The sequence below is a fragment of the Xiphophorus maculatus genome, chromosome 6, assembly GCF_002775205.1.
Source record: "Xiphophorus maculatus strain JP 163 A chromosome 6, X_maculatus-5.0-male, whole genome shotgun sequence".
In the NCBI taxonomy this organism is placed as follows: Eukaryota; Metazoa; Chordata; class Actinopteri; order Cyprinodontiformes; family Poeciliidae; genus Xiphophorus; species Xiphophorus maculatus.
In genome coordinates this window covers 14,891,025-14,904,776 of record NC_036448.1, presented here as the reverse complement: position 1 = coordinate 14,904,776, position 13,752 = coordinate 14,891,025, and the positions used below count along the sequence as shown (strand labels likewise).

At 38.1% G+C, this 13,752-nt stretch overlaps 2 protein-coding genes and 4 non-coding genes across 9 annotated transcripts; 2 read left to right on the top strand and 4 right to left on the bottom strand.

Moving 5' to 3' along the window:
* Positions 1-1,390: 1,390 nt before the first annotated feature.
* kncn (kinocilin) lies at positions 1,391-6,112 on the bottom strand. 2 transcript variants are annotated; one of them, XM_005796091.3, is made up of 5 exons: positions 5,871-6,112; positions 3,753-3,821; positions 3,595-3,660; positions 2,714-2,807; positions 1,391-1,663 (listed from the first exon to the last, which is right to left on the bottom strand). In XM_005796091.3, exons 1-5 carry the CDS (start codon positions 6,016-6,018, stop codon positions 1,588-1,590), a joined length of 453 nt encoding a protein of 150 aa, XP_005796148.2. In that variant the 5' UTR covers positions 6,019-6,112; the 3' UTR covers positions 1,391-1,587. The 2 variants fall into 2 exon arrangements, with proteins under 2 accessions (XP_005796148.2, XP_023191783.1); XM_023336015.1 differs by having other exon boundaries at positions 1,598-1,733.
* Positions 6,113-7,249: 1,137 nt separating this feature from the next.
* trnag-ucc lies at positions 7,250-7,321 on the bottom strand. The gene has a single exon. It is a non-coding gene; the product is annotated as a tRNA-Gly (tRNA).
* Positions 7,322-7,757: 436 nt separating this feature from the next.
* Positions 7,758-7,831, bottom strand: trnai-aau. Its single transcript has one exon. It is a non-coding gene; the product is annotated as a tRNA-Ile (tRNA).
* Positions 7,832-8,375: 544 nt separating this feature from the next.
* Positions 8,376-8,447, top strand: trnaw-cca. The gene has a single exon. It is a non-coding gene; the product is annotated as a tRNA-Trp (tRNA).
* Positions 8,448-8,854: 407 nt separating this feature from the next.
* trnap-agg lies at positions 8,855-8,926 on the bottom strand. Its single transcript has one exon. It is a non-coding gene; the product is annotated as a tRNA-Pro (tRNA).
* Positions 8,927-9,020: 94 nt separating this feature from the next.
* On the top strand, positions 9,021-12,490 carry LOC111608819. Of its 3 annotated transcripts, none has more exons than XM_023335032.1 (7): positions 9,021-9,292; positions 10,017-10,701; positions 10,828-10,893; positions 10,984-11,580; positions 11,679-11,774; positions 11,915-11,983; positions 12,194-12,490. In XM_023335032.1, the coding sequence occupies exons 2-4, from the start codon at positions 10,023-10,025 to the stop codon at positions 11,091-11,093; spliced, it is 855 nt and encodes a 284-aa protein (XP_023190800.1). In that variant the 5' UTR covers positions 9,021-9,292; positions 10,017-10,022; the 3' UTR covers positions 11,094-11,580; positions 11,679-11,774; positions 11,915-11,983; positions 12,194-12,490. The 3 variants fall into 3 exon arrangements, with proteins under 3 accessions (XP_023190800.1, XP_023190799.1, XP_023190798.1); XM_023335031.1 differs by having other exon boundaries at positions 10,828-11,233; positions 11,515-11,580; XM_023335030.1 differs by having other exon boundaries at positions 10,828-11,580.
* Positions 12,491-13,752: the final 1,262 nt, after the last annotated feature.

Sequence of the window (13,752 nt, the reverse complement as noted above, 5' to 3'; positions counted from 1 at the left end):
TTCTCTTAAAGCACTATGTGATTTTAGGAATCAGATATCTTTTTATACAACAGAAATCTACTTTGGAACTTGAATAAGTATTTAGATTCAGGCTCTGAGACCCACTAATCTGGTTTTATACAAAATAAAGAAAAGGTTTATTTAAAACAAAAACATTTTAAATAAATCAATAACAAATAAATGATGTCTTCTTATGGGCTTTAAACAGAATCTCATTTTAAAAACTCCCGAACTATCCGGAGGATTATTAAATCATAGATGACTTTCCGTACCCCACTCAGCGTGAAGTGGGGCTGAATGAAGATGAAGACTGTTGAAGCCTGTTCTTGTCAGCTTGCCTTTATTCTATGTGTGTCTAATATGCTTGATTTAGATCTCGCACATGAAATTTAAATCTCTTTGTAGATTTTCTTGAAAGGGGAATGTGATTAAATGAGCAATAAAACAGCTGCTGAGGCTCAAAGACCAGCTTCCACAGAAATGGAGGAGGAAAGCTAGGTGAGATGTTTTCCTATGGGTTTTTAGATGACTTTTAAAACAAATTTAAATTTGAAAAGTATTTATTGCAAGAGCATCAGTACAGAATAACTTCAATCAGAGGTTAATTACTCAAAGAATCCCAATGATCATCAAGAGATGCGTGATATGAATGTCATACACTGAAAAAAGATTGAACATAATGTTAAGTTAAATCAAATTTATTAATAAGCCAATCTACACCAGAACACATTAAACTAATTAAATTTTCATATAAACCTAAAGGTATGTTTTTAGTCCAGACAATCTCAAATTACTGAAAGTAAAATAATAATAAAAAGAAAAAAAAAGATTCTTTAAGCTGATTAAATGCTTTGTACTTAAAGGGTTCTGTTTTGGTGTATTTTAGTAATCACCAAACAATACTACACTGACATGCTTGTCAATTGATTGAGCAAAGCCCTGAATACTGTAATGTTCTTCACATGCGCATTCATGGTTGCCCTTGGTGACGCAGAAGGATTGTATGGTGAGGCATTCTTGTTTGAAGTCTGACAATAAAGCTGCTGGCAGCCATTAAGGCACTGCTGAATCCTCAGGTACCTGTTGGTTAAGCTCTATCAGCACGACTCTGCATCATTCATCCTCACAGCACGCTACGTTTTATTGTGAGACTGCAGCCTTCCTACCATCACCACCTTCCAAGCAGCAGCTGTTCTCCCTGCGACGTCCTGAATATGTTCATTATGTCGCACGGTGGGGAGCAGGTCACCGTGTGAACGTAATACATGTCACTGTTCGTGACAACACACACATTTGCTTTGCCTTTATGAGGAACTAACCTTCAATTTAATTCTACTCTTAACATCACGCAAGCCCCTCCAAATGAGCTTCACCTCCATCACAGGTTTCAAAATGTAACTTTAACAAATCTAAAAAAAAAATATATATATATATATATATATTGGATTTAGTTTTTGTAGGTTTATTAGACCACATAATTTATATAAAAAGAGGGAACAGTAATCTGCAGTTGAGCTTTAACAACAGTTGTACAAAGAATACTGCTGCCAGGGAGAGTTGTTGGTGGAGTCATGTGACACGATGACATCACGGAAGGTCTTGAGCAGTGGGTGACTGTTTCATTTTCCGTCTCGATAAGACATCTGGCATGTCTGAAGAAGTCCTGCAACAGACCAATGCATGAGTCATGGTGGCAATGAAGGCTATGTGGTGGGTGTCAGTGTGTGACAGAACTGAAAAAGAGAAAAAGAGAGAGAAAAAAAGACACATAAAGAAAAACAAATCAGAAGAAGATTGGGTTGGATGAATCTGTTCTACACATGTTCATTACTTTTCAGTGGACTTGTTGATATTCAGAGAACTGTAAAATGATTGAGCATTGGTCTATGGCACCTATGTGTTTCACTCAGTCAGGTTTTATTTTATTACAGCTAGTTCAGCTTTTTTATCCTAACATGCTAAAGACTGGGCTCATTATTTATATGTAAACAGTTGACATAGGAACACATATGTCCTAAATGTAAAACAAACACATTGTTAAGGGCATCTATCCAGAGTCTCCTAACAGATACTTATTTCTCAAGGTACTCTTGTCTTACTTTTCACCCCCTAAACACTCACGTCAGTTAATGGGTCCATCAGGACACCGGTGTCCTCATGGCAGTTACAGGGTTAAAAACATCCTTTGCAACAACCCAATTTTAGTTCTGTTGTATTAATTAAAATCAACAGCATCTAAAGCTTTAAGGAAAGTCTACAGATGTTTGGTCTGTCTATAGGTATTTGCACATGTGTGATGTGCAAAGAACATGTTTTTTTAACAGGCCTTCATACACATTCAACAGCTATTTTATGAGGTACATCTGTCCAAGTGCTTGTTAGCAAAAATAGCAAATCAGCCAGTCGCCTGGAAGCAACTTGCTGCGTTAAAACATCCAGATGTTGTGAAGAAAACTTTCTGAAGTTCAAACTGTGCATCAGAAGGAAGAAGAAATGTGATTTTAGTGACTTTGAATGTAGCAAACAAAGTATCTGGGACTCTGAACTTTGCTGGGAGAGGATTTCAAAACCTACTGATCTACCGGAGGCAAAACAATTTCTCCGATTTTCTGAGAACCAAGTATTAGGAAGATGTACCTAATAAAGTGGCCAGTACAAGTACATTTACTTTGTATTCAATTCAGTTCATCTTATTTCTATGTTCTGTTTGTACCCCTCCTCTGGATTGGGCTCGGCAGCTGGTCCTCCCTCCACGAAGGTTCCCATTCGACTCTTTGAGCGCTCCAGTTGGAGTTGACTCTGAGTGCCTAACAGGACCACAGGAAAGCAGACAGAACACGATGCAGTAATGAGTTTAGTGTCACATGCCGCTACAGCTGAATTGCACCACAGATTATTTTACAGTACATATGTACAAATTTTACTGAACAAATTTTACCTTTACAAATACGGTAAAATTCTGGCAACCACAGACTTTTACCATACACATAAATATACATAAATATGGATAAATACTGTATTTGTACTGTAAAATTCTGGCAACCACAGCTGCGGGTATTTTACCATAAATTAGAGACGTCTCTTTTTTACAGTGTAAAGCCAGATTTGTGGAGTGCTTATGTTTCCGCTTGACTCTTCTAGTTACGCACTGGATCTCCAGAGCTTCCCCAGAGTTAGCATGGACCTCTTTGCTTCACAACTCTGTTTTGTCACCCCTGAGGCTTATTTAGAACAGCTGCATTTTTGTGAGATTAAATTGAACACTGACTGACTCTAATTCGGGAAATTATGAAGGCAGTGGATGGCACTGGAGTTTATTTGGGAACCTGGAGTAAAACAATGCATGTCACATTTTTCACATTTTAATCATTTATTGCTTTCTGTGTACTTTATATGTATCTCCTATTTTGTGTTTGTCTGTTGCAAAACTTAAAATATATAAACGTTTGTAGTTATTGCCTGGCAAAATGTGAAAAAGTCCTAAATATGTACTTCTTAGCTTTCCAGCGTATTTGCAGATATCAAAATGAATAATAAATGCACATGAACTAAGATCCCTGGAGTTTCAGCTGCCTCGACTCTGTTTCCACTCACCCTCTCGTCTCAGTGTCTCAGCTGGTTGATCAGCATTAGCCACAGTGGGGTGAACTCTGAAGTTTCCTGGCAGGATAAAAGGGTAGAACAATATTTAGATGGAGAAAAACTGTTGTGTGTTTTAATAAGTGAGAAATTCAATCTATGTAAAAACTTACCAAAAGATGGCAGGATGTTGTTGATATTCAGCCAAGCTTTTATGAAGGGGTAGATTGAAATGAGCAAGCCTGCAAAGCAGAAAGTGGCAATAATGTTTTTGATGAATGGTCTGGAATTGCTTCATAGTTTGCATGTTGTAACTAGTTAATTTACTTGAAGAAGTAACCTAATTGCTTTTGTTGCCTGGGAGATAGAAGAAAGTCTGAAAAATAGAAGACGGTCTATTTCACAGATGATTGGGAATGTTTCATTATATATCAATCCCCAAAGTGTAAGCTTTCCCAGTATGATCCTTACAACCGATACATCTTGAGATGCTTCTTCTAGTTCAGATCAAAGTGCAAAGTGGCATCTGAAACACAAGGCTTTGGCACCTTCTTGTAGTCCTGCGCTCCCAATCAGCACTTTTATTGATTTTTCTTATCAATCTACAGAGCTCGCATTACAGCCTGCCAGCTCCTGAGGGTGGCTGTGATGCATGTCTGCGCTTAAAATGTCATGAAACTGCAGAAGGAGTGAAAACAATCTGCAGAGAACACTCTGTTCATACTCATTAGTCAGCCTGTGTGTCGGAGGCGGCATCAAGCCACACAAGCCCCAAAAAACACATAATTAGGACGTCTGCTGCACAGTCGCACAAAATTCTGCGAGAGTGAAAGTATCAGTCACACTGCGGTGCACAGATTTTATTTGTGAGTGCAGGTAGCTGCACGTTAGCAAGACAAATCAATTATTAAAAGCTGATCAGCTCCTCGGCGAGAATGAATTTCTCATTAACAATGCATTCACATGCTGATGTTGTCTTCCACAGATCACAAGCGCTGCCCTTTCCTCTTTCTCTCCAGCAAACTAGTCCAGACACACTTTTATCAGAGCAGCTCCTCCTGCTATCAGCTGGTTCTGGTTACAGTCTTGTATCAAATGAACATTGGATGGAAGAAGTCGCTAGTCGCAGACCTTAACATTTTACATTTACATCAATGCATTATGCATATTGGGTGAATTCAGCCGATGTCCTGCCATCGTACATGTAAAGAATCCCCAGGTGTAATTCAATCTTAGAATAGATACAGCTGTTCTGTAAAGGAGAAATGGAGATAGTTCTTGGAGATCATCAGCGAGCAAAAGCATCAAGAAGACCATAGAACATAGTGGACACATTAGGGATAACATAATGTAAACGTTTAAAACAAAAGGTTTTGAAACAAAATTGCACCTTTGAACATTTAAAGAAAAAAAAAACACTATTGGTGAAAGACTCCATAAGAAGGCTTTTATGACTCATGTCAGGTATGTAGAGGAAACATTTTGGTCAGATAAGACAATAGTTTAATTCAAGTTTCTCGTGACTCTGGTCTGCAATTAAAACCTAACATCACTGGTCATCCTGAACAAAACATTCTCGTAATAAAACATGGTAGTGGCATAATCATGCTGTGGAGATGTTTGTTGTTTTTTTTTAAACAGGGAAATGGAAGCTTGTCAGAGTTTCATGGAAGGATGGATGGAGCTAAATACAAAGTAATCCTGGAAGTAGAGGCATCAAAAGATTTGAGACTGAGATCGAGGTTAACTTTTAAGTGAGATGATTACCATGAATATACGGACAGAGTTTAGATTAAATTAAAAAAAAGACAATTTCATATGTTTCAATGGCGAAGCCTGGACAGGATTCATCCAGTCAGACAGAGGTTGGGCTAATTTACAAAGGAAAATGAACAAAAATGCTACATCTTAAATGTGTTAAGCAAGTAAAAAACATATCCTAAAAACTTACAGCTGTAGCAAAAGATAGTTCTACAAAATCTTTCCCTGAGGAGGCTGAATACAGGAGGAGTTACTTTTTCGATTTTTATCTTTTTAAAGGAAATCCTATTGTGAGAAACTGCAAGGTCTCCTGGGTTCAGTTATTTAGGAGAAACCAGTCATTTTAAAACAAGCAAAGCAATTAATGTCAGAGCGATACAAAGCTTAAAATATTCAGCTAATTATTTTTTAAAAAGTTGTTAGAAACTCCTTTTATCTTGTCTTATTTAGAACTTTATTTTGCAACATCTGCAAAAGATAACCTGAAAAGAAAATAACCAAACCAAAGTATTTCTCATTCAGACTCTCACCGAGGCCTCCAGCTCCCAGGAAAATTCCTCCTACAGCATCAGCATCACATTCCCTGGACACCCCGATGATGATGCAGCCGGCAACAATGGCAAACAGGGCTGAGCCCACTCGTAGCCCATGGTACTGCCCGATGCTAACAGGGTTCATTCGGCAGGTGGAGGTCCCCCACCTGCCACACTCACCCACACACTCTTTTAGAGCCCAGGTAATAACTGGGGAACCAAAATCTGCCTCAGCTCAGGCTCTGACTTCCACCAACAGCCACTCCCATACTTGTGCATCGCTCTCTCTGACACAGAAACACTTTCCCTGGTTTAGACTGTCCTCTGTTTCGTAAGGGATCTCATGAATCTTTAAAGTGGAGATCTGGTTTCTATTGCAGCTGGGAATTAGAACAGTTGAAAAAGCCCTGACTCGTATGACAGGGAATTTTGCCTTAAATCTGATCACAATCCTCGACCAGAGCATCCGGTATCATGAGCTCCGTTTGTGGAAAAAAAAAAAAACAGGAAGGTAGGAGCAGGAGGCAAAGAGAAAATGCAACAATTAGTTAGTGAGCCTATGTGTGACTTCTATGAGTTGCTTGTGAGCTTGAAGGGAATGTGTAATGAAAGGTTCAGAATCCTCTGTGGAGGGGCCCGAGGCCATCCACAAAGGCATGCAGTTGCCATAGGAATAGCATATCCATGGCAACACAGGAAAGAGGAGGGTAAGCAGGATTAACACTTGTTGAACAGGGTAACAAATTAACTTACAGCACTCTGTGGAGGAGAAACAACCACACATTTCCTCCGCAGGTCAATTTTCTCTGTCTTCATTCAGATGTTAGGATTCATCATAAATTAATGTGACTAATATGAAAAGTATCTGTGTGTAAAACTCACACAGGCATCTCATGGCATCTCATTATCATCTCAGCCTTTATCATTTGTAACACTTTAAAAATGAGCTACATGTTCACCTCTTCTGCTTACATGAATTTAGTACACAGTTAACAGACGGTGGAAGTCCTGCAGGACTTAAGAACAGCAAAAATCCTAATTACGTTTGATTCAAACTTGCTACAAAACAGTGTAGGGATAACACATGTTTTTTTTGCTTTTTGCTTCAGTTTCAGGCTAAACGTTTGGGATTAATTTGTTTTATGAAATGTTTCCTTTTTCTTACGAAGACTGTGCTTAGATGATAATGAAAACAAATGTTTGGTTTACCTTTTAAAATGTGCTATTACAATTATGGAATACTAAACCCAAGTGTAGTTACAGAAAAAAGTAACTACACTCTTGTAGCTACATGTTCAAATATCCATGAATAATATGTGGAAAACTAATTTGAAACAGCTCACAGTAATAGCTTCCTTTTCAGAAACAAAAACATCTGCGTTGGCCGGGAATCGAACCCGGGTCAACTGCTTGGAAGGCAGCTATGCTAACCACTATACCACCAACGCCACGAGTTTTCAAGAAACAACCTGAAGAAATTTAAACAGTATGCCCTCTACAGCTGCGCATATGATATTTTCGGTCTATTTTTGGTGTATCTCTTCCTGTGCATTTGTGGATCTCCTTCTATTTCTGGATCTCCTTCTGTGCATTTGTGGATCTTGTTCTGTGCATTTGTGAATCTCGAAATGTGCATTTGTGAATTATGAGACTGGTTTAGGTCCATAGAAGAGTGGGTAAAGATTGAAAATGAATGACCATTGATTATCCACCATCCTGACTGAGCTTAAGCTATTTTGAATAGAAATATTGAGGGAAATTTTAGTGTCCAAATGTACACAGCTAACAGAGACAAAACCTCTTGTCAATTTAGTTAGGTTAAGATACAACTATTGATGTATTGCACTTTGCATAACAATAACACTTACTTCGAAAAAACAGCATTGGCCCGTACGGGGATCGAACCCGCGACCTTGGCGTTATTAGCACCACGCTCTAACCAACTGAGCTAACCGGCCGTTGGTCATAAATAGCACACTTGTTTCAAAAACTGAATGACGTACAAATGAGGATTACAGGTGGAGGTTTTAATGAGCTGGATTGCTTATCTGAAAAGCCCCGAGAGTTTTTTTTTTTTTTTACAGGAGGCTAATGAACTGCAGTCACAGCAGAAAGCAGTTCATAGTTTAGGCACAGCAAGTAACGCGCTGTTTGGCCGCCTTCGATAACCGTCAAAGTGCATTTTTAGTGGCAGAGAGCAACACATCACCGTAAAGCGAAGTCAAAACGGTGGAATCAATCTTGTACTGCAATACACACGACTAATGTAGACCTTTTTAAAAATCCCAAGGTGTAAATGGTTCGCTCCATGGTAGCCAATAAAATATCCGACCCACCAAACTCGTTCTTATACCTCCATTTGGGTCTCAACTGCTTCTAAAAACAGCTGTCAATGGCTCTTGATGATCTCTCAAACGCTGAAGCACAGCTTACATGCAATAAAACATGAAATATCTCGTATACCAACATTTCAGTATTTGCTATGCTTCAACTTCTTCGACAGACCTCGTGGCGCAACGGTAGCGCGTCTGACTCCAGATCAGAAGGTTGCGTGTTCAAATCACGTCGGGGTCAATTCTTATTTTGAAGCAAATTGCTTCTCTTAAGTCAACTATAGTTGTTTAAGATTTTATTCATCCTACCTGCAATGCCAGAATCATAGTACAGGGAGCAACACAATAAGCATATAGAAGGTACAATGCTATGTTACACTTAAAAGTTGATGACAATAAAAATATGTGAAATATAAAACGTTAGGAAAAATGGCAAAATGCAGAATTCACAACACGTACTGCTGAAAATCAACAAATGGAAAAAAAAGTTTCCTTTTTTATATTTATGCAAAAACAGGACCACTTACAGGTCGGAACAACAAGACCTGTGTAAAGAAAGCGCTTTAACATTCGTCGGGGACAGTACTAGTCTACTATCAACAACAGTGCAAAAAGAGCGATTTTCAAAAAAGAAAAAAAAAAAAGAGAGGGCTCGTCCGGGATTTGAACCCGGGACCTCTCGCACCCTAAGCGAGAATCATACCCCTAGACCAACGAGCCAAGATGCTGCAATTATTCGCGGTATCACAACACAACTTTTGTAAAGGGAATGCATTGGGTTATATGCTTTTTGTCGGCAGCTGAGAATTGTTTAGCTAAACGGCCCTAAACCGTTTCCCATTCATTTCCAATGGTAGTCCTAAACCACTACGGACGCAATATATTTTTGACCACTATGCCGTGGTGGCGCTGTCCAATCTCATGTCCGGGAGTGACACGCCCCCCTCCTTGCTTGGATTCAGAAGAAGGCAACTTTCCGGCTTTTCGACTGAGATTTTTAGGAGAAATTACCGGCGTTACGCGGAGAAGGGGAAACATATCAAAGAAAAGCGATATCTTCACATCCATCCTTCTTCATTTTATTAGGTAAGTGATGCCGATGGATATAAAACATGTTTTTCGTCATGATCGCGTCTTTTCGGCCGAATATATTACATGTAGCGGGAGCGTTACTTCGTACTACTACGGTGTCTGGCGTTATCTAGTTTTATAATTCGTCTTCTGATTTAATGTTATATTTGGTGTATTTGTCGGTGCCTGACACTGAAGCTGAATTAAAATCATTCTGATGTCTTAAATATTATGACACTGCCTAACAAACCGCAACTATTGTCATTGCTACTGTATGTACAGTATGTTGGACTATCGTATCATGTCAAACGTATGATGATGATAAAGTCAGCATTTTTACTAAATCATATATTCCATTTCAATCTGTCAATTTATTTTGTGAGATGATCAAACACGTCTCTTTCAAATCAGATTATACTCGTAAATGGAGATCTGATTACAGTAGAAGTAAATAAAAACATAGATAAAAAATTATATCTTATGTCCCTCTTGACTTTGGGTGTATTTGTTTTAATACATTTCTAATTAGGCCATTTCCAGACTCTAGATAAAATATTTTTTTTCCACAACAAAACCTTGTTTTATTTATGTTTTATTTAAAAATGGAATTTTATTAAAATGTACTGTTCTACATTGATTAGCTCTAATGTATTAATCGTAACATTTAAAGAAAATGTATTTCAAAGGTTTTAAAGTATTTTGTTTAATGCCTGATTCATCCTTTTTTGCTCCACACCAGGTCAAAATGAAGAAGACCATTTTTTATCCAGGGAGACGAAGTGTGGTTTTCCGCAAGGGGCCTCTTGGCTTCCTTCTTCAGGATCCCTCTCCTGAGGCCAAGAAGATAAAAAATAATCCCAGTCTGTGGGACAAGTCTGAGCCTAAGAGAGAGGATGTTGTGCGGCAGAATGCTTTGACTGTGGTCCTGGAAAGAGGAGGGGATGTCACAGATGTGTCAGAGGTCCTGGGAGATTACAGCCTCCAATTTGGAAAGTACAAAGGGAAGTGTTTCCGATGGCTCTTGGAAAATGGTGCAGGTTACACTTTGTACCTCATCAGAAACCTCCAGAAGGAGGAGGAAGCTGGGATCTGTATAACTGAGAGCCTTAGCAAAGTCAACCTGTTAACTTTTGTTAAATATGCTCTCAGTTTTAAAGAGATTAAAGATGCCCTGGACTATGAAGCCAGCAAAATTACAGCAGCCTCTTCTGAAGATGACCAGCTGGTTGGTTTTGGCTCTCGGGCCAAGAGCACTTGGAAAGAAATTTGGGATGGAAGAGAAGATGGCTATGCTGATTTCATACTGAAGAAGAGCTGCCTTCATGGGACCAGGATGCAGAAGCTGCAGCAGTACCTGCTCAAGAAACAACAGTCCTCCTCCAGTCAAACCAACACACCATCCGGTGAACCAGATAAATGTCTGGGTGAGCAGTTAAGAATAGTGTATTAAAAGTGTTAAGATGACAGGGCAAATATTGCCTTAAAAATTAAATATTCCACCCAGATTGATCCTTAATTTTTGTATACAATTAATATTTTGTCTCTTATAGTGATGGAGGAGGACGAAGGATTGGAGGCTGCAATGCTAAACATCTCACCCTCTAAAATCTTGAGCAGTAAACAGACTATGGTTTCGATTGCTGACATTCTAACATATGTTCTGCTTGCACTTAGTTTCTCTCACACATTTGTCTCTGTGTACACAGTGTCAGGGTCAGCGGACACAGAGAGAACCCCCGTGTCAAAAGCATCTTCAAGAGCAAAGACAGGTTTTCCTTCAAATCGGAGGTTTCAGAACTGGAGTGTTATTCTCTAATATGATGAATAACCCTCCAACCCTGAGCCTTGACCATGTTCTTGTGTTCTGGCCATGTTCCGGTCAAGTTCCTGTTACAATATCGCTGTTTGCGACCGTTACTCTGCATGTCAAAGGACTATGAATTGATGGAGATGCTGGTGAGTATATATTTCAATTCTGCATGCTTACCTTTTTTTTTTTTTTTTTTGTTACTAACAGCATGTTTATTTAAGTGCTGTTGTTCCTCCTGCTAAAGCTAACAGTCAAGTGTTCAATTTGTAGGCTGTTTTGTTTCCCACATTTGGAAATGACCTTCTAAATATTTTTAGAAGTCTGATGAGCAGAAGGAATAAAAGTACAACTTTTTGAGTTTTCACCAACGCCATCTGTTGAGTTCAGTTGTGATTTACACAGTGACTGATATATTCTCTTCATTTAGGACCAACTGCAACGGTATCCAGGCCTTCTGACGCATCAGGTGAACCAGAATCCTCAACAGCTGACAGTAAAGAGTTTTAAATTATATTCTTGAATAGAAATCTTATACTTTTAAATATCTTTAGGCAATAAACTTTATTTTTATTTTCTTCTGACTATTTACAGTCCTGGCAATCACACAAAAAATGCCGGTGGCCCTTCCATCACAGCTGTCATTTATGGTGAAGGAAACAGCAAGTGCAAAAGAATCAGAGGTTAAAGGTTAGTTTCAACTAATCTTTAAAGATCTGCTTGTTGCATAGGTACCACTATCTGGATACTATTCACAACTACTTTATCTGTTGTCTTAAAATTATAATGAAGCCACAGAGAAATAACAGAATGATAACACTTCTTTTCAGATTCCAGTCCAAGTGCAGCTTCAACCTCTGCACAGAGAGTCCTTTCCTTTGCAGACAGTGCTGAAGACAGTAAGAACAGATTGCATTCAAAAAATGATTTATGTTTTTTTACTCTGAGTAGTTTGATTTAATAAAAACATTTCCACACTGTCTTTCAAATATTTTGTAAATAATGTTGCTACTATTTGGAACACATTCTACAAATTTGTAATTTAATTTGTTTTTTTGTTTTGTATTATTAGGAACCTAATTCCATGTGTTTTCATATTTTTATGACAGCTTCCTTAGCTCAGCCACCTTTTGATGTGCCCGTGATTCAGCATGATCATGGCAGGGAAATACATATATTGTCCTGCAAAGGTTCTGTCCATGTACAAGTCTCAGGGTATGGCTAAGGAGATGACTTGGAAGGAATTCTGCAAATCACCTTTTTATGAGGCAGAGCGACAAAGATGGGTGGCTGAAAAGAAAAAATAAATATTACATGGTTCTATTGAGATGTTTAGGTATTCTATTATTATTCTATATTCCATATATTTATATAGATAAAAAAAAATCTAAATATGCTGTAAATATGGCAAGATTTTATATTGTAAAAAGTTGAATATGTAAATATTTAAACTGTTGTTTGCCTCTGTTAATACAAAGTAAATATAAATATGTCAACAAATGTGCTTCTTTTTTTTTTTTTACTAAATTACACATGATGTGAGATCAATTTACACTATGCATATAGAATATAATTTATTGACTGTCAATGTACATTTATACAAGATTTAAGATCAGTTCCAAAATAATGCATTGTTTTGGAACTGGTCTTCCAAAACAAGATCAGTTCCAGAAATGGAACCATATATTGGTAATAAACCAATATAAAAAAAGGAAACAAATAAATAAATAAATAACGAAACAATGTATAAATTTGTTTATACATTTTTCATAAGAGTTATGTGGTTTTTCCATGAGTGGGTGGAAGTAATGGTTTATAATTTTGCATGACTGGCATTGATTATTGATTATAAATATTAATTTTTTAGAATATAAACACTTAAAAATAGAAAAGATTGGGTAAAGTAACATAAGCTTCTGCCGGAAGTGGGAATCGAACTCGGGTCTGCAGGCATGTCCTGTTTTGCATGGTGTCGGCGTATTACACCTATTCGCGGCTGGCCCCCGCGCTAGCTGTTAGAATACTTTATCAGAAAGACGTGATACGTCGGTCTGTTATGGTCTCTGTTTCACCATTCGGTTGTAACAGTCCGTGAAAGGGAAGTTGTAGATTATTAAGTTTAATCAAATCTAAGTTCATAGAAAACAAAGAAAGCTACAGGTAAGAAACTCGCCTCACAGATAATTAGAAAACTCTTTAAAATAGCTTACAACATTAAACAAAACGTGTTGAATTAGCAAGAAAATCGGAAAATTAGAACTCTCGGCTGTGATCGCTTGTGAAACACGTGACTTGTTTTGCTTGGAGCTTCACTTTATACTATCAGAAAACAGAAAGCAAATTCACGTACCAAAATACGTGCTGCTTTTACTCCATAAAGTAACCCTGTAATGAGATCCAACTGTCCAGCTGCTGCCGCCTCACCCGGGCCTGCTAACACCTGTCTAACACAATTTGCATTAACAGCAGTGGCTCTGCTGTGCTGGTATAACCTGTAAGGTGAGTTACACGTCCAGAGAGCCCTATTTCACAAGCTATCACATGGGTTGTAAACTAATAATAAACTATAAGAAAGTGAAACTACCAGGAAATAATCAGCTTTAGTTTTTATTATAGAAGCCCTAATAACACTACTCGGTGTACTCAAAGATTGCTTATGCAATTCTGC

Coding starts and splice junctions, on each gene's coding strand:
- kncn (XM_005796091.3), bottom strand. CDS start 6,018: ATGAACCCTGTTAGCATCGGGCAGTACCATGGGCTACGAGTGGGCTCA. Junction 3,822..5,870: donor CCTGGGAGCTGGAGGCCTCG/GTGAGAGTCTGA, acceptor TCTGCTTTGCAG/GCTTGCTCATTTCAATCTAC. Junction 2,808..3,594: donor TGAGACACTGAGACGAGAGG/GTGAGTGGAAAC, acceptor TGGTCCTGTTAG/GCACTCAGAGTCAACTCCAA.
- LOC111608819 (XM_023335031.1), top strand. CDS start 10,023: ATGAAGAAGACCATTTTTTATCCAGGGAGACGAAGTGTGGTTTTCCGC. Junction 10,702..10,827: donor TGAACCAGATAAATGTCTGG/GTGAGCAGTTAA, acceptor TGTCTCTTATAG/TGATGGAGGAGGACGAAGGA.